General features: G+C 34.1%; 1 protein-coding gene across 1 annotated transcript in view; it reads left to right on the top strand.

The window, feature by feature from the left end:
- EMC2 (ER membrane protein complex subunit 2) overlaps positions 1–19,487 on the top strand; it is a 51,977-nt gene extending 32,490 nt beyond the window's left edge. Inside the window, exons 8-12 of the mRNA XM_024756338.1 lie at positions 3,082–3,163; positions 3,983–4,093; positions 6,408–6,512; positions 15,747–15,834; positions 19,316–19,487. Coding sequence (XP_024612106.1) covers positions 3,082–3,163; positions 3,983–4,093; positions 6,408–6,512; positions 15,747–15,833 — 385 coding nt within the window. The 3' untranslated portion in view covers position 15,834; positions 19,316–19,487. The remainder of the gene's footprint in view (positions 1–3,081; positions 3,164–3,982; positions 4,094–6,407; positions 6,513–15,746; positions 15,835–19,315) is intronic.
- Positions 19,488–19,792: the final 305 nt, after the last annotated feature.

Genomic DNA, 19,792 nt, shown 5'->3' with positions numbered 1-19,792 from the left:
TGTCTTCGGTAGGGTATTGTTGGTACAAGTAGTAAGTTACTGTGGAATGTCAGTTTACCACAGTTTTGTGGACCTGGTGGCAAAAATGTACCAATTTAGGAATTGCTTGATATATTTAATATTTTGACATTCTTTTCTTCATATTAATAGTTATAGTAAGTCACAGGCAGCATTGTGAATCTAGATGTAGACTTTTTTACTCCAAATAAATTTCCACAGTAGACTGTTCATATAAGTCTATTCAGTGATTTCATAGAGAGCAAAGGGGATATAGAATTCTGCCACATACTTTTTTTATGTCTTTAAGTTATTTTTATTTAAATTTGCTTCTGATCTATAAATTCTAGATACAGTTATTCTAGTGGTATATGTCACACCAGTTGATCACATTGAGACACTTGCTCTAAGTATAAAAAATTAGTCATGATTTATACCTTAACCCCACAGTACATATTATAAACAAAAATATGTATTTTAAACAAAGATACTGAATTCTTTTTACTTGATTTGTAGTTAAAAATAGATGTTATATCAGCAGGGAGCGGTTAGTAAAGGTTGATTATGATTGTGATTATTGTAGGTACAGCCTTACTATAAAATTCTGTAACAAAGGGAATTATCAGAGTCCTGTAAGGAAAAAATCACAATGTTGATAAAGCAGTCAAGGAACAAATATTGTAACCTATACATATGCTTTTGTGAGGAACAGAAGAACTTCAAAAGCTTTAGTTACTGACTCTAATGTAGTAATAATAGTGGTTATCCTATTTTAAACGGATTCCAATTATTTTGACTTCTCTAAATCTTAGTCTCATGAGTTGTATATAATGAATTAATTTCTTTATATATCTGCATTGGTATTGGCTATGTACCATCTTGGGAGAACTGAGAAAATAGTCATCACTCAAATCACTTTTGTATGGCTTAATACTCTTGTGTACCCCTGGCTGAGAAAAACTGGATTAGACCATTTCTCACTCCTTCCAGCTCTAAGTTTATTTGATTCTATACTTTATCCACAAAATTAATTTGATTTTATATTTTGTAAAATTCGGGGAAGGTATCCCCTCGTATGTGATACTAAATAATTTTTGAGAAAAATATCTTGGCATTCATTTTTCATTAGAAACTCCTCTCTGCCCATTTTATCTTACATTATGCTATATAAGAATCAGAGTCACTGTTTTGCTCAACCCATTTAAATCTCTAAGAACATTTATTCTTAGCATTAATATGAATTTTTGGCGTTACCGTAAAGGAACACATTTAGAAGGGAACTATCTTTCTGATGAAGCTGGTGTTTAAGGTAGAGACGACTTCCCCTTCTACACAATGATGAATAAATATCAGATAGGTAGTCACAATACTTTTGTTCTACACATTTATTGTCATTTGTTCAGTCATTCATTATATAGCTATCATATGTCAAGAACCAATACTGGGTGTTGGGCATAAATATGAAAAGGGCTAAATAGCAGCATGATCTTTGATGAGAATTATATATAAGGTCCTTCATAAGTTTAAAATGCTGTGATTTGGGGCTAATCTGCAGGGTGTTTTTGGTTCCTTTGGCCCTTTGGGTTTGATTGCTGTACCTGTTTTTATGTTACCGTTGACATATTCATCACTACCATCACCACCTCGATTTTTCATCCTGATGTGTAGTGTATATAGGTAGTATGCATTGTGGTTAAGAGTGTAGGCTGCCTGCCTACTTCCTAGGGTTTTGGTGGGATTAAATGAATTAATAGTTGTAACACACCTAGGGAAGTGCATGATACATAATGAGTACCTAATAAAAGTTAGCTATTATTAGTCAGTATTTCACATGTTTGAAACTGCAACGTATATATTTTGAAAACTAAGTATATCAGACATTAGTGTAAAATAGATACCTTTGTATATTGGTGACAGATGTCAAAAATAACTGTAGGTAGCCATTTTATGTTGTAATGTCATAACCTCCTCACTGGGACTAAATCTTACAAGACCTGTGTTCTTTAGGATTTCCTGTAAATAGGAAGGATATTCACAGGGCTTAAACATATAAAATACATTAAGGAGAATTATAGTCATGTGGTATAAAACTATTTTCCAGAGCCCTTTGCAGCAGTTTTCTCCTTAGGTTTTCAGTAAAGATTTTGTTTCTCTACCACATGATTAAATAGTAGTAGAGTGCATATCAAAACCACGAACTTGATCTGTTTTTCATGGGTTTAGAAATTCGTAACTTAATAACTTTGTATTTGACAGTAACCTTAAATAATGAAAAGTCTTTATAATGGAATATGTGGGATATGTCTGTAAAGGATTTTTAGTGAATATTTAGTGTTTATTTCCTCATTACACTTTAGCTATTTGAATATTTTATTAAATGATCAGTGGACTTGTAGAACCTATTTTATATGTAACCTGATCCAAGATCTTGAAGCCTGTGTTGTTAATTATGTTTGGATGTCATCCTAGTGACCCAGTTTTAAAAATTTAATATCTCGGGACTTCCCTGGTGGCACAGTGGTTAAGAATCTGCCTGCCAATGCAGGGGACACAGGTTCGAGACCTGGACCGGGAAGATCCCACATGCCGTGGAGCAACTAAGCCTGTGCGCCACAACTACTGAGCCTGTGCTCTAGAGCCCGCAAGCCGCAACTACTGAGGCCATGTGGCACAGCTGCTGAAGCCTGCGCACCTAGAGCCCATGCTCCGCAACAAGAGAAGCCACGGCAATGAGAAGCCCGCGCACTGTGTAACCCTTGCTTGGTGCAAATAGAGAAAGCCCCGCGCACTGCAATGAAGACCCAACGCAGCCATACATACATAAAAAAATAAGAAAAAAAGAAAAATGTAATATCTCTTGATAGTTCACAGGCTGCTTTAGGATTTAAGCTTCTGTGTATTCATTTCATTAAAAAATATGATATTCGTATTTATGAATTCAAGATAGGTACTTTATTAATAAAGGTATTTAAAGTATTTTGGGAATAAAATGTGTAATATCACTAAAATTGTTTTAAAATTATTTTAAGGTGTAACTGACATAAAATTTATGACTTTTAAAATTAACTCCTTGATGTTTTTCAGCTATGCTAAAGCAGCCTTTTGTTTAGAGGAGCTTATGATGACTAATCCACACAACCACTTATACTGTCAGCAGTATGCTGAAGTAAGTGTTTTCAAAAACAACAATTGTATGTGATTTTATTTTTGTTGGTGTGGGTATTATTATGGAACTAAGAATATGTCGTTAACGTTAGGCAAGTATATAAATATGTGAGATGTGATGAAAATTGATTTATGGGAGTAAAATTTTTAATACTATAATGGAAATACTGACTTTTCAGTTAAATGCACTTATTTAAAATAGGGAAATTCTTTGTATTTTTCTAATTGCATACTGTATTCTTTCCTAATTATGAATTATGTCATAGTTATCACCATTTAATGGCCTTTAAGGCATTTACAGTGATTACAGTTTTTACATCCATATTCTAGGAAATTCATATTAAGGTCAGTATTTTGGAAAGTAGGAAGTATTTATCTTATTTGATTAACTGTTAAGAATAGCAATACAATTGAATTCTATAAGGTTAAAAGGACTTCATCATTAAGGAATGTCAGTGCAACTAGGAAAGGACAATTCAGTATGAAGTCTAGATTTATAATACTAGTAATAGAAAATAAAGTTGTGAAGCATTTGGAAGGCAGTTGAAATAGAAATTATACTGCCTTTTTTATATTGGCAGCATTTTTTTTATTTTAAAAGCTCAGTGATCTTAATGTTCATAGAATATAATGATTCTGGAGGGTAGGTTATGCTTTAAAGTTTAGATTAGCTTTAACAACTTTAAGATGAATTCTTTTAACATCTTGCATTTGTTTACAGAATATCTGTTTCAATTACTAATGCCTATGGTATGATGAAACATGCTATATTTCAAAGTAGTAAAATAAACAGGTTTCAGCACTCCGTAATTTTTAACAGGTTAAATATACCCAAGGTGGACTTGAAAATCTTGAACTTTCAAGAAAGTATTTTGCACAGGCATTGAAACTGAACAACAGAAATATGAGAGCTTTGTTTGGACTTTACATGGTGAGTTGAGGTGCATGTTTAATGTTATTTTATGAAATGTCATTTAAAGTCCATTAACCGTCCCAGTTAATCACTTACCTCTTTTTTTTTTTTTTTGTATTTCATTGATAAGCATATGATTTTTTTCCTCTAGTTAATTATGAGCAATAGGTTGTAAGGCAGTTATATTTTTAAATGTTAATATATCCCAGCTATTTGACATTTTATTGTCAATTATCTTTTACTATATCAGAATTTAAATCTGCCTTTATGAAATTAAATAGTAACAGATACAAAGCTATATTATCTTCCCAGACCAGGGCACGAACCCGTGTCCCCTGCATCGCCAGGTGGACTCTCAACCATTGCGCCACCAGGGAAGCCCAAAGTGATTTCCTTCTTTTTTGTTTTTCTCTTTTTTTTTTTGTTTGCGGTACGCGGGCCTCTCACTGTTGTGGCCTCTCCCGTTGCGGAGCACAGGCTCCGGACGCGCAGGCTCAGTGGCCATGGCTCACAGGCCCAGCCGCTCCGCGGCACGTGGGATCTTCCCGGACCGGGACACAAACCACTGTCCCCTGCAACGGCAGGCGGACATTCAACCACTGCGCCACCAGGGAAGCCCGTTGTATTTCTTAATTGTTTTGTTATTCTTGGGTTCATGCCCAACATTTTATTTCTTACCTTAAATTATAATTGTATGAGATATTTTTAAACTATGTTTATAAAAGACATATTAGAAATAAAATCTCTCATGCCAAACTAAAACTTTTTTTATGATATAGAAAAACAGTTTGTGGTACGCATGTAATTAAATATTTCTTTTGTTTATGTATGCTAAATGATGAGCTTAGAAAAAGTCAGTTAACAAGAGCTATGGGAAATAGAGGAAGAATTTAATGAACTTCAAATTTATATAAAATGAGCTCCTTTCTACAGTCAGAATGACTAGAAAAATAAACTTCTTTAATAGGCCAGTCCTTTGAAATTTTAATTTATCCTAGTCTTTTCATGGACTTTCGGATGAATATTTTGTTGGAGCTCAGTGAAAAGGATTGATTGCAGAAATGGAGGCAGGAAGAAGCGTAAATGAAATAATTTTTAGCAAAGAAATGGCAAAATATAATTAGAAAACAGATTAAAGGGATTTCAAAAAATTTTTTCTGGATTCTACTAGTGCCAGTTGTAACAGCTTGTAGGTACAGTATGGTAGCAGTGTCTCTTTTACCAAATAAATACTATTTTTTAAAATAAATAAATTATTAATAATAGTAAAAATACATAGCACTTTATGTGTCAGGTGTTGTTATGAGCTCTCTTCTTTATTTTAAATCATTACATCTTTATATCAACTATTTGAGAAGGTACTATTACTACTACCATTTCACAGAAAATGAAACCAAGGCACAGAGAGTCCTGATTAATTTGCCCAAGGATGGACACAGAGCTGCTAAATGATGCTCAGGCAGTTGACTCCAGAATCATTCTCTTAACTACTGCAATCAGATTTTGGCATATAAATTCCTTAGTGGCAGAGAAGGAGACAGAAGGAAAAAGCATATAACACAGGCTAGGCATTAAAGAAACCACATGGACAGATATATTTAAGCATAAGATAAAATTTGTATCTTTCTCTTCCCAGAAATACATACAATTAAAAATAAGAATATGATTTTGAGGGTCTACAGATTCTTGCATGGATCCCAGTTTAACAATCCCTTGTTTAAATACATCTTTAAAAAGGAGATGATGGCTCTAATTGGTTCTTTGGAACATAGTTTGGAGACTCTCAGTGTAGTGAAAAGAGAAATAGGTTGGAAGTGATGATCTCTTTCTACTTGTAAGACTTTCGTTAACTTACTTTAGTTAAGTCAGTTCACTCCTATTGGACTTAATTTTTTTTTCACCTGTTAATGTAGGAAGTTAGACTAAATTATTTTTGAGGTTCCTTATATTAATATTCAGTAATTCTAAAATTCTGACATAGAAAAGTTGAAGTAATTCAGTAATAAGAAATAGCACCAGTAATATCCTACAGTATTTAAGTGATGATGGAATTTTACCTTCAAGGGCTGTGGTAGACAAGTAATAAAATAATTTTAGATATTATTTAAGGTATCCTTTCTCTTCCTACTACCTTGGATTATTCTCCATTTTAAAATATTTTCATTTCATTTCACTAATTTCATTCAGCTTTATTTTATTTTAAAAATTGTGTTGATACAGTTTTGAAAAACTCTTTATTATCAGCCCATTGCAATTATGACCCTTACATGTTTTTGAGTGTCTTGGCTACATCAAAGGAGTATTGTTTTTGATGTTTCTTTTTTGTTCTTAGTCTGCAAGTCATATTGCTTCTAATCCAAAAGCAAGTGCAAAAACAAAAAAGGACAACATGAAATATGCTAGTTGGGCAGCTAGTCAAATAAACAGAGCTTATCAGGTTAGTATCGATAATTTTATATTATGACAAAGGTCAGTTAATGTATTTCTTAGTTGTTGTTTATGTTTCTACAAACTACAAAGCTAGATGTCTATCATTGAACTTTTGTGCTTTTGGGTCTTTATCAAATGTTTTTTACTTTAGTAAAATAGTAGTTTTACTTTAGTAAAATAGTAACAGGAGTCTGTTACTATTATGATCCCATAATGAGCCTTATCATCTCAGTAGTTCTACATTTGGCAAATAAAAAAAAGTAATTGTAAAAATCCAGAAAGGATAAATTTCATGATGTATTTCAGAGGCAGATTGGGTATGTGAGTGTATTATTAATCAGAGATATCTCAAATAATAAAAAAAAGAGGAAGAAAATCCTAAAAGTAAACTAACAAGACTATATAACAAAGTTTATGTACTCTGTTTACAGTCAGATCTTATCTGAAACATCTCCCCTCATTTTTTAGTTTACTGAAGCTCATCCCTAGGAGATTCTTCAGGAAAGACTCATGGAAAAACTCACCTTCTTACATCTTTCATGTTTGTAACTTATCTGTCTATAGTCTTTATATTTGAAGGACAATTTGACTTTTTATACATCCTTTGCTATTAAATACATTTACCTAAGTATTAAGCATATTGTTCCTTTTTTTTTAGGATAAAATATTGCTGTCAACAAGTTTCATGCCATCCTGATTTTCTTTCTCTAATAAGTGACTTGCACTTTTTGTCAGGTTGCCCAAAGGAATTTTTTTCTTTATCTTTAAAATCCAGTAGTTTCACTATGATAATGTTTTGTTGATATTCTTGGGTCGGTCTTCCCAAATACACTATAGACCTTTTTAATATTTGGATTCAGTCCTCTTTTAGTTTGAGGAAAGTTGCTTTTAGAATTATGATTTTGAATTTTTTTTGCTTGATTCCTTAAGTTTTCTTTTTCAGGTCTCCAACTATAAGTTTATTGGATCTCCTTTCACACTTCCTTTTATCATTCATTTTTTTTTCAAATCCATCTGTCATTTTCTGTATTTTATTCTCTTCTTTTTTTTCTGGTAGTTTATATGTTTCCTCTTCTTTGTTACAGAGAACTCAAATATGACCTCTCTATATATCTAGTCTTTCTTAGAACTAGGTCAGGTTCAGAATGATTTTTCTGGCTGCAGGCCTCCCTGTGTTCTACCCCTACCGGTCTACAGATCTTGAATTTTGAGGTGGTGTTCTCAGTTTTAAATGTTACATTTTGTTGTTGTTGTTTTTTCTTCTGGGATTTTCTGCCTCTGGGCATCACTACCTCCCAGCCTCCCCTTCTCCCCTTATCTGAACCATCTCTCCCTCTTAACCCCAGTGTTTCTGCCCTGTTAAATTTGGTTTCAGTTTCTGTAGTTTTCTTTCAGTTTGAGGTTTTTTTCCTTTTGGAAGAGGGTGTTTGCTGGATAATTCAGAGATTTTGAGGTCTTAGACTATTAGATTTGTTTAAGGTCACGTTTGCATGCAGTTTTTTTTTTTTTGTTTTTTGAAGATGTTGGGGGTAGGAGTTTATTAATTTATTTTATTTATTTATTTTTGCTGTGTTGTGTCTTTGTTTCTGTGCGTGGGCTTTCTCTAGTTGTGGCAAGCGAGGGTCACTCTTCATTGCGGTGCGCGGGGCCTCTCACTATCGCGGCCTCTCCTGTTGCGGAGCACAGGCTCCAGATGCGCAGGCTCAGTAGTTGTGGCTCACGGGCTTAGTTGCTCCGCGGCATGTGGGATCCTCCCAGACCAGGGCTCGAACCCATGTCCCCTGCATTAGTAGGCAGATTCTCAACCACTGTGCCACCAGGGAAGCCCTGCATGCAGTTCTTTATACTTTGATTTGGAGCCTATGAGACTGTCCTAGTTTTGCAAGCCATTGCATCAGTTCATACTTCTTTTTACTTCGGTGGCTTATAGAGTAGTAGGTTGTCCTCTTTTACATCCTGTAGTGCCTACCACATAGCTGTTGAGCTTTTGTAGGTCCTGCTACTGTTGGTGGTATAACAACCTTCTAGGGTTTTGAAGGATTGCCTGCAATATAGTTTTTTTTGAAAGATGTCTTTGTTGGGTTTGTTTCCTCTTATTTTGGTCTTGGTTTTGGTGCTGTTTATTTCTTTGTTTTTGTACTCCTGGTTGGGGAGATTAAAACAATTCAGTGCGCTGTGATCACACCATTTAGTCACTTTTGTGTAGTTTTATTATATAAAATAGAGAATGTTGGTTCTGTTGGCATATTGCAAGTCAGAATATCTATAAATATTAGCTAAGCTATGCTTCTTCAAATGGAGAAGGCTCCATCTGAGAGGGCTCGAGGGGTTCCACACAGAGTAGGCTTGGGGGTTGGGGGTTGCGAGGGAGGGAGGGATAGTTTGTGATTTAAAAATAAGACTTGGGGGCTTCCCTGGTTACGCAGTGGTTGAGAGTGCGCCTGCCGATGCAGGGGACATGGGTTCGTGCCCCAGTCCGGGAAGATCCCACATGCTGCAGAGCAGCTGGGCCCGTGAGCCATGGCCGCTGAGCCTGCGCATCCGGAGCCGGTGCTCCGCAATGGGAGAGGCCACAACAGTGAGAAGCCCACGTACCGCAAAATAAATAAATAAATAAATAAGACTTGGATAATATGAAAATAATAGTGTGCAAACGACATCATTGTTTTTAAGATATTTTTGAGAAACAACTAGCTGCTCAGAGAGTGCTTTTTTTGACCTGGCATGACTATATTTCTAAAATCAATTTTTATTAAATTATAACATACATGGAAAAATGAACCCAAGTCACAAAGATACATTCCAATGAATTATACAAGTAAATGTATCCAGGTCAATAAATAGAAACATTACAGCACCCCAAAACCTTCCTGGAACCTTCTTTCAAATTCTACTCCTTGTATTCCCCTCAAAAGTACAAATTTATAATCCCATAGTTCTGGCTTTTTTTTTTTGAAATTTATAGAATCATACAGTATGTATTTATTTTTGTCTGGCCTATTGCATGATTTATGAGTTTTATATTTTTTTAAGTTTGTAGTTCATTCATTTTCATTGTACTGTAGTCTATTATATGAACATACTATAATTTATTCAGTTTTTTAAAAAATTTATTTTATTTACTTATTTATATTTGGCTGTGTTGCATCTTCGTCGCTGCTCACGGGCTTTCTCTAATTGTGGCAAGCGGGGGCTACTCTTCTTTGCAGTGTGCGGGCTTCTCATTGTGGTGGCTTTTCTTGTTGCGGAGCACGGGCTCCAGGCACACGGGCTTCAGTAGTTGCACCACGCAGGCTAAGTAGTTGTGGCTCACGGGCTTTAGAGCACAGTCTCAGTAGTTGTGGCACATGGGCTTAGTTGCTCCACGGCATGTGGGATCTTCCTGGACCGGGGCTCGAACCTGTGTCCCCTGCATTGGCAGGCGGATTCTCAGCCACTGTGCCACCAGGGAAGCCCGTTTATTCAGTTGTTGATAGGCGTTTGGATTATTTCCTGTTTGGGGCTATTATGAATAATACTACACTGATATTGCTGTACAAGTCTCTTGGTGTATATGTACATGTACTTCTTAGGGCTGTATACCTTTGAGTGGAAATACTGTGTCATAGGATGTATATATATCTAACTGAAGTAGATAAAGCTGGTTTTCCAGATTACTTGTTTATAGTCTCACCAGCAGTGTTTGAGCGTTCTCATAGTTCCACATTTTCACCAACACATCCTTCTGTCAGTTTTTGTAATTATAGTCATTCTGGTATATGTGTAGTGGTATCTTCATGGTTTTGTTTTGTATCTCCCTGATGACCAGTGAGGTTGAACACTTTTTCATATGTTTATTGGCTGTTTGGATATCTTCTTACGTGAAGTCTATGTTTTTCATTGGTTTATGACTTTTTATTTTGTTTTTTAGTTTTTTTGATTATGGGCCCTTTGTTCATTATATGTGTAGCAGATCTTTTTAACTCCTTAGTTGCAATCACTCTCAAATGATTTTGATGAAGAAAGTTTTGAAGATTATCTTCACCCTAATCGTTCATTTCCCTTATGGTTTGTCTTTTATGTTCTGCTTAAGAAATCATTTGCTACTGATGGTCATAAAGATAATCTTGTGTGTCTTTGGAGTTTTTTTTCTTCTACTTTTCACATTTAGATCCACAATCCATTTGGAACTGATTTTTATGTATTATATGAAAATAGAGGTCTGTTTCCCCCCTGCATAGCTTTCCAGTGTTTCTATCTCTGTATTCTGTCATGAGTCCCATTCTCTGGAAGCTGCTACCTTATAATAGTTGAGAGAGAACACAGATGCGCGAGCTGTATCGTCTGGCTTCCAAGTTTGGCTCTGACATGTGGCCATGGACAAATTACATACCATCTCTGGGCCTAACTTTTCATTTGCAAGATGGACATAATAAAAGTTTTCTGAGTATTAAAGGAGTTGATACATACTTTTTACCATATCACAGTAATACACCTTATATTGTTTACTAATTGCATGCTGTAAGTTCACTTTATTATGTCTGCTATTTTTATTGCAATTACAATAGCAGTAACAACAATAACAGTTATAATAGCAAACAAAATTTATTATAAGGTAGGTACTTTTCCTGTTTTACAAATGAGGAAATTAAGGCATGAAAGATTAAATAACTTTCTCCAAGGTGATATAACTGGTTATTAACAGGAGCGATTTTCAAACCTAGGCAGCCTGACTCCAAGTTTGGTGCTCTTAATGGCCACAATATACTGCCTTTATAAAGAGATGTCAGGTATAAATGTTTCTAAAAGTGTAATTATAGTTTCCAACTCCCTTCTTAGTTATTTTCTCATGTGAACAAGTGATATCCTACCCTCACTTGTTTCCCTTTTCATTTCAGACCCAAAGCTCTCCATAGTAACTAAATTTAGAGTTTCATTTTGTTTGTTTGTTTGTTTTTCCTCGTTTTCACTGTCTCTTCAGTAATGCAAGACCAGGCAAGCATGCCCTTCCCTGCCATATGAGATGCACTTTACCATTAGACATGAATCCATCATTTCGATATTTTAAGTCATTGTTCATATATCCAAACCCTATTCGTTAGTAATATTTTCCCTCCCTGCCATTCTCTTTAAACAAATTTTTAAAAATTGTCTTATTAGATCCATTCTCTTTTCATAGACTTATTTTGTAAAGTCTTAGTGTTTTTGGAAAGAGCTCTGAGAATATCATCTGTGCTCTTCAGTCTTTGACTTTGGCACCATAAACTCCATAGTACCCAGTGATGTTTTACACATCTTTCCTGAAGGTATGATTTGCCTTTTCTTGACTCTAAGGGAAAGGATAGTATAAGGAATTTTTGTAAGTTTCTGTCATCTTGGATACCACTCCAAAAAGATAACATCTCTCAGTTGATAATGTCAGGTTTCTGTATAGCAGCCTAAAATACCTCTCAATTAGGAATCACCCATCATGCAAAATTTATTTTTGCCTCTAGACACTAGTAACATTTTTTTTGTTTATTTTTGTTTTTGTTTGGCTGCTCTGCGCGGCATGCAGGATCTTAGTTCCCTAACCAGGGATCGAACCTGTGCCACCTGCAATAGAAGCACAGAGTCTTAACCACTGGACCACCAGGGAAGTCCCCGTAACGGGTTTTAAATAAAATCTTTTGTTGCTTTTGAAATTTTCATCTCTATTCTTTTTCTACAGAAGTTGGTGGTTTTCTTCATGTGAATCAGATTTCATAAATATTTGTATCTATTGCCTTTTGCTAACATAGTGGTTTAAAATAACGACTTATTTGCTTATGAATCTGTAGGTATCATGTAGGCTTGTGCTCAGTTGAGTAATTCTACAGGTCTATAGTGGACTTATTTTCTTTTCCCCTCTATGCTAGTGGTTGATGGCCTCACTTAAATGTCTGATGGTTGGCTCTCTGTCAGCTGGGGGTGCTGGGCCTTGTATTTCCCATTTGGCAAGCTAACTTGGACTTATTCACATGATGGTTTCAGGGTTCCAGGAGCAGCAAACAGGCAAACTCCAGAGCCTCCGGTTATGTCACATATGGCTAATATTCCATTGAGCAAAACAAGTCACATGGTGAACCCAGATACAGGGGATATAATATTTCACCTCTCAATCGGAAGAGAAATATGTGGTCATTTGGCAGTTTATTACACTTTTGTATAACTCCATAGTTCCATCCTTCTGTTTTTGTTTATTTTTCTTTTTATCCACTTTATTGAGGTATAGTTTACATACAATAACATGCACACATTTTAAGTGTATAGTTGAGTTTTGACAAATGTATACTCCTCTCTCACCACTATCCCATTCAAAACATACAGTTTCCATCAGCCCAGAAAGGTCACCTCTGCCACTTTGTAGTCAGCCCCATTCCACACTGCAGACTAGCACTGATTTGATTTTCATCACTATAAATTAGTTTTGCCTGTACTAGAACTTTATATATAAATGAGATCATAGATTATGTACCCTTTTGTGCATTGCTTCTTTCACTCAGCATGTTTCTGAGATTCATCAATCCACTTCTCCATTTTATTTATCTTATTACTTTGTCCACCCATATTATTTTCCACAAACTGTAAATTTGTGAATTTTAACCCAACTTACTCCAGTTATCACAATGGGTAAATCATTGACCTTTGAATTTGATAAGCAATTTTTTATTATTTGAGTGGTTTTCTGGTTAGTTTTCTTTAAGATCCATCAGGAAATTATGAAAAAAGTTTACTTAAGCAAAATCTGTGTGAAAAATAATGCAGAATTTGTGATTAATGTGGAAAAGTATAATTTTCAGAGACTGACATTTTAGTAATAAATCTCTGGGATCTAATTGAGAACTTTATATGTCTAGGCATATAAACAAGTATAAAGTGTATAGTAAGTATTCCTTATTGTAATGTTTTTCTAGGCATTTAAAAATTAGAGAAAATGAGATTTTAAGAACTGCTTTCTGTCTTTGTTTCTACTTAATGAAACAAAATATGGCTACTACTTGCTTTTCAGTTAGGTAATTGGTTTAGCATGTTCAGTAGAGGCAGGCAAGTTTGATTAATGCTCATGAAAAACTTTAATGTGAACCTACTCACAGTAATTTTCCAGATAAATGCTTCTTTGGTACTCTGTTAAATTCGTCTGTGCTAGTGATCCATATGTTATTTGTGATTGCAGAGGTGATTCTGTTACTATCCTTTTGGGAAATAGAAAATTAAATCATGATTTGAGGGAAAAATAGGATTCTGGCTTAATCAGTTAAATTGCCATATAATTCTAGAATAGACAAAATAATTGCATGTCAGGTAAAATTTGAAGTGATAGATTTATATTTCCAACTTTCTTTTTATTTGTTTTGACACAAGTTCGTTTGGTTTATTCTAAATTGCACTGGTTGTCAGTAGTGTTGATACACAATCTTAGGTGGTTTTCTAAAATTAGCTAATTTTAAAAATCACAAATTTCTATTTATTATTACTTTTATTACATTTAAATACAAATCAAGAAAAATGCTATATTTTAAAATACTATGACTTCAGCGCTACACAAATTTTTCATTTTTATTTTCCATTTAAAAAATTAGGTGTCCTATGTTGTACCCCTTCCCCCAACCCATCAAAAGCTTTTTCTTAGAATTAGACCTTTAAGTATCTGATTAGGACAATTCCTGTTTACTTTGGGTAGGCAGTGGTAAAAGAAAAGGCTTTCTGTTCTTGGTAAGTCCTTGTGAAAGTGACTCTATCAACTGGGTAATAGGAGTAATAAGCACACTCCACACATCCTTTACTCACCAAGGGAAATTATGAAAGGGCAGAGTTTTAAATGTGGTGTTGCTATTGCCATATTTTTAAATTATGGCCTGTATATTCAGCATTTGAATTCCTTAAATTAATAATGTCTTATGAAAGGCAAAGTGATCTTGATTCTTACAAGAAGCTTTTTCTCTTTCCCCGGCATTTCCTCTAGAAATCCCCTTTAGTTACTCTATCAAATCAAGATTCAACCACAGAAGCTAATGGTTTAGGAAATAGGAGAATCATAATGTTAAGCTGCAGCCAGAGAGGTCAGAGGCAGGTTACCAATTCCTGAAGCCTATTGCTTCTACGATGTTACCTGTGCTTGATCACTTAATCTTTCTCAACAGGTCACAAGAAGTTTGCCAAATTAAGTTAATTACAAAAGAGAAGGAACACATCATAAATCAAGTACTAAGTACCTAAGACAGCATTGATATTTGAAGGAAAGATCAGTCACTTGAAAGTATACTGAGTGCTTAGATGTTAACTTGAAAATACTGTATGTTGCTAATAGAAAATGTTAATACTTTAACCAGGGGAAAAACAGGTAATATAGTTATAATAAACCTTCCCCTTCCTTAACAAGGAATATATACTTATCTAGTAAATCTGTAGTGTTAAGTCAAACTGATAAATGATGGGAATTGGCAGTCTAGTTAGAAAACTCATTTTGAAATCAGCATGGGGTATTCAACAGTTACCATGCACTATATTGAATTTAATACACATGAATTTGCTTTTAAATGTACAAAGATAGTATTTAATGCACTATGTTTTGTTTTTATTGTAAAATCCAATCCCAAATTGGTATTATAAAATAAATTATGACTTAATAAACTAAAAATGCATGTTTTAAAACGTTTAATATGTAGCATAGAGTTTTATTTGATAGGTTTTTGCTGCAGAAACATGATATTATCTAGTCAACTAATAAATCTGGGAAATTTTTAAAAATTGCAGCCCACTCTAAGTAGTTTTGGAGAATTCTTGCAACTCTAAAATGTTTGATAACACTTCTTTACGTTTGTATTTTACCTTTGTTTGAAATTGTAAAAAGTTGATTAGAAGGCCACACAAGTAGTCCACATTCCTACATAAATATAAGCTAAATTTCATTTCTAAATTATGCTTTTTATTTCATAAAGCTTTTCTGGTCTGAAGAGGGAGTACAGTTTGAAAATCATATTAATGTTTTTATAGGTTATCATACTACTTAAACATTTAAACTGGCCAATTTCACATGGAAATTTTTATATACGTCAGTTGAAGATGAAACCTTAATGAAAATGTCCTTAAAACCCAAATTTTGTTTTTTATTGAAGAAAAAGAACATATCTGATTTCATGCTAGTGATAAAATAGATAATGTTAACTCTCTAACAATTTGAAAGACTGTGATTTTGAACCTGCCACTGAAATTGAGCCTAATTGCATTTTCTAAAAATTAGTTTGCAGGTCGAAGTAAGAAGGAAACCAAATACTCTCTCAAGGCAGTCGAAGACATGCTGGAAACACTGCAGATCACCCAGTCTTAAGGTTTCAAAAACTCTTTCACATTACATTTCACAACTGTAAAATTGAGCTCACTGGTTTGTGACCTATTTACTAGATGCTCAGTGCTATTTATATACTGATTTTCTGCTAAGAAGGCAGTTGTAAAGAATGTGATAATATAAACCTAAAAATGCCATTTATTGCTAAGCAGGAAGATGGGGAAAGCCGATGGAAGAGAGATTTGACAAGATTCTTACTGATTGTACATCATTCTTTCCATATCATACATATATAACTGCTTTTAAACCACAATCTGATATAGAAATAACCTTGTTAAATAAACTGATGATTTATTAAACTTGCATATGAAAATTCTAGATTCTTTTTGTTATAGTCAAATAGTGAGTGACTATATTGTTTTAGAACTCGATTTCTAGTTAACTCCTTTTTATTTGTGATAGGAAATACATAGCATATATAGGTGACAGAAGCAAAATGCTGGCAAATTATTTTCATTCTTTTTATAGCGTCAGGTTGGGTTTCGCTCTGTATTCCAGTGGGCTATTATTTTATATGCTGTAATGTTATTCTGATAAATCTTGATTAAAATATATATCATTCTCCAAAGTTCAGCACTATCTTTTTATAAAATTTTGTTTTGCTATGGGACATAACAGATTTTTTTTTACCTATAAAATGGTTTAAGGTTCATGTATGTTATGATATTCAAATTTAACGCTTATGAAAATAATATTTATCCAACTTTCAACTCTATGTAAAAGGCATAATTTTTAGAGAACATAGATAATAGGGATAAAGGGGTTTCAGTGGCTTAGTTATTTTTACTTTAGGGAAAAATAAGAATAAACTAGAAGGAAATTTTTTACAGTTCTCATATCTCATTACTCCTCAGTAATAATAATTAGAATTTCTTCTTCCTTTTTTTCTCTTTTCATAGTGAACAACCATTACACTACCTTTAGCAGTATTTTGCATGTTTCACAATAGAATAGAAAGAACTTTGAGAGTTAACCACTTTATTCAGACACAAATCAGTTTTTAAAATAGGCAGTTGTTCATTCAGGGCAAATATTGTTAATATTAGTTTGTAATTTATATACATAACATATATTACATATAGAAATACATATATAAATTTTAATTAATTAATTACCAACATAATACAGAGACTCCGGCATGCTTGTTATTGCTTTATTTGCACAAATTGGAGATCATGGAAGAATTGACAACCTGGAAGTCTTAAGGAAGAAAACTATTGTCAGTATCAGCTTTTTAACCTTTTCAGTTATTCTGTTAGTAAATTATTCTCCACATCTAGTCTAATTCTTTCATTTTGCAGTTTTTTTCATTTTATTTTGCCCTGAGTAATGGGCAGATGTGAAATAACTCTTCCCATATGAAGACTATTCTTATAAATTAATAATTGTTATCACAAGATACACTGTTTTTGCCCATGAATTTAGTGACCATTTTCAACACAATCAGACATTTCAGATTTGTTTGCTATAAAGAAAATAGTGCCCACATATTATTCCACTACCTTTCTTTCCTTTAATCTCCTCCCATGAGTCACTAGAGTAGTGTTTACTTTAGCAATATTTTTGTAATAAGTAATTTAGTGTCCCTTATAACTGTCAGCCTTTAGTTTCACTATATTTTTTCTAATTTTAATACCTCCTTGCCAGGAATTTTTTATTTATTAAGTACATTGTTAATGTGCAATAATTTATAAAATTCAATTACATATGGTGATAATCTCATTGTGGCAGACAGTTGCCCACCCAACTGCTTTTACCTCCTTCCGTGTTAACAGTATCCTATGTTGTTCAGATAGGAGCACAGATCCCTGTGGGAAGTATCATGATTGATCTGAAAGAGAAGTGGTTTCATTCCATATGGTCCGTGATATGCCAAGGCAGAACTTTTTGCATTGAAGGAAATATTCCATATTTGTGCTACCTAATGTGGTAGCCACTAGCTGTATGTGGCTATTAAGCACTTGAAATGTAGCCAGGACAACCGAGAAATGGAATTTTTAATTTAATTTTAATTTTAATAGCTGCATGTGATTCATGGCCGCCATATTTGAAAGTGCAGATATCCAAAATCTGGGCATGTGGCCTAATTAGGGCTAATGAAATGAACAGAAGCTGTGGGGAAGGGCCTTTCTTTCAAATTAAAAAGTCACAAGTTTTGTGAGCTGAGGCTTTTTAGCCTCTTCTGGCCATGAATGCCGACAACAAGCCTGGAGGTATAATAGCCATCTTACAAGCATGAAATAGCAAATATGAGAATTAAAGCTGTATTTCAGAGATGGTTCCGTAGAAAGATTACTGGGAGCCTGGGTCCCTGATTGGCTGAACTCTTGAACCAACAAGAGCAATTGCCAGCTTCTGCACTAACTACATGAGAAAAACAAACTCTTGATTGTTAAGCCATTGTTTTATTTTTTGTTACTTTAGCCATATATGTTTCTGACTAATATATCCATCATTCAGCTTTTTTTTTTTTTAAGATGCAAAACTCTTATCTTAGACATGCTAGGGATGCTATTTTAGAATTTAATGATTTAAAATTAAGTAGATAATTACATGTAACAAAAGAAGTAGTATCTTGTTCCAACTCAGCACCTAGTATTTAAGCCAACAGAGGTGAGAAAAAGGCATATTTAGAATGTCTTTAATCATGAGGATAATATTGACTTGGGAACAGAGGAGGAAGTAGAAAAAGTTGAAATGGAAAATCAATGTTTCAATATGTTGGAAGCATACAATTTTTATTATCAAATATTTAGAAGAATTTTTTTTCTTTAATGCTATAATCCCTTTATCCTCAAAGTAACATTTAAATTCAAAGAACTATAGTAGGAGTGTAGGAGGGACTTTAGAGAGATTTAGTTGTTCTGCATTTTAGGATGAGGAAGTGAGGTTCTGAGAAATTAAGCTCTTCTGTGACAGAGCAGGTAATTGGACCAGGATGTCAGGCGTTCCCAAGTCAGTGCTCCTTCTAGCATATTCTAAGGCATATATCTAGTCTCTGATAGGTTGTTCCTTGACAAAAATGAGAGCCAGATATATCTAAAGGACATTGCTTGTTAGCAGAGCAAGGACTAGAATTCAGATTTTCTGGCTTGTAAAAGAATTTTTTAATGGAATAATGAAGTCAGAATTTCATTTTTAATTAAATTGAATTTAAACAGAATTACCCATTAAAGATGTTACTTCATTTATAGTTAATGTGAGAAGTATTTCAAACTATTTGGAACTATTTCAAACCTCTTTCACTTTGAACCTGTAATTTATCCTATCTCTCTTCTCATTCTTGGCAAGTAACCTCTTTTATAGGCTGAATTGTGTCTTCCCCAAAATTTCATATTTGAAGTTCTAAGCCCTGGTGCCTCTGAATGTGACTTTATCTGGAGATTGAGTCTTTAAAGTGGTCATTAAGTAAAATTAGGTCATATTGGTGAGCCCTAATTCAATATGATTGATATCTTTATAAGGAGAGATTAGGACACAGACATACAGTGGAAGGACCATGAGAAGACGAAGACAAGATGTGCATCTACAAGATAAGGAGAGTTTCCTCAGAAGAAATCAACCCTGCTGACACCTTGATCTTGGACTTCTGGCCTTTAGAACTGTGATGAAATAAATTTCTGTTGTTTTAAGACACCCAGTCCTCTGTGTACTTTATTAAGGCAGCCCTAGTTAACTAACAAGGCTCTCTTACTGTTTCACAGAGAAAAAGAGAAGTCATGAGATAAAAACATATCCAGTATGACATTCTTGTGCCCAAATTCACCTCTTTTCCTCTTAGAGTAAAAGAAATTGGCCCTACCCTTTTCTGAGCTATTTCCCACCACTGTCTTCCTCATTTTTTATGCTTTAGCCATACTTTAGCTTCGTGAATTTGCCACACTCCCTTCCTGACTTCCCAAAACTTCGTCTTTTCTTCACATTTGTCCTTAAACTATTTT

Source organism: Neophocaena asiaeorientalis, unplaced genomic scaffold (genome assembly GCF_003031525.2).
Source record: "Neophocaena asiaeorientalis asiaeorientalis breed wild unplaced genomic scaffold, Neophocaena_asiaeorientalis_V1.1 scaffold496, whole genome shotgun sequence".
In the NCBI taxonomy this organism is placed as follows: Eukaryota; Metazoa; Chordata; class Mammalia; order Artiodactyla; family Phocoenidae; genus Neophocaena; species Neophocaena asiaeorientalis.
The sequence above is the reverse complement of the archived record's forward strand: the minus strand, read 5'-3'. Positions and strand labels throughout refer to the sequence as shown.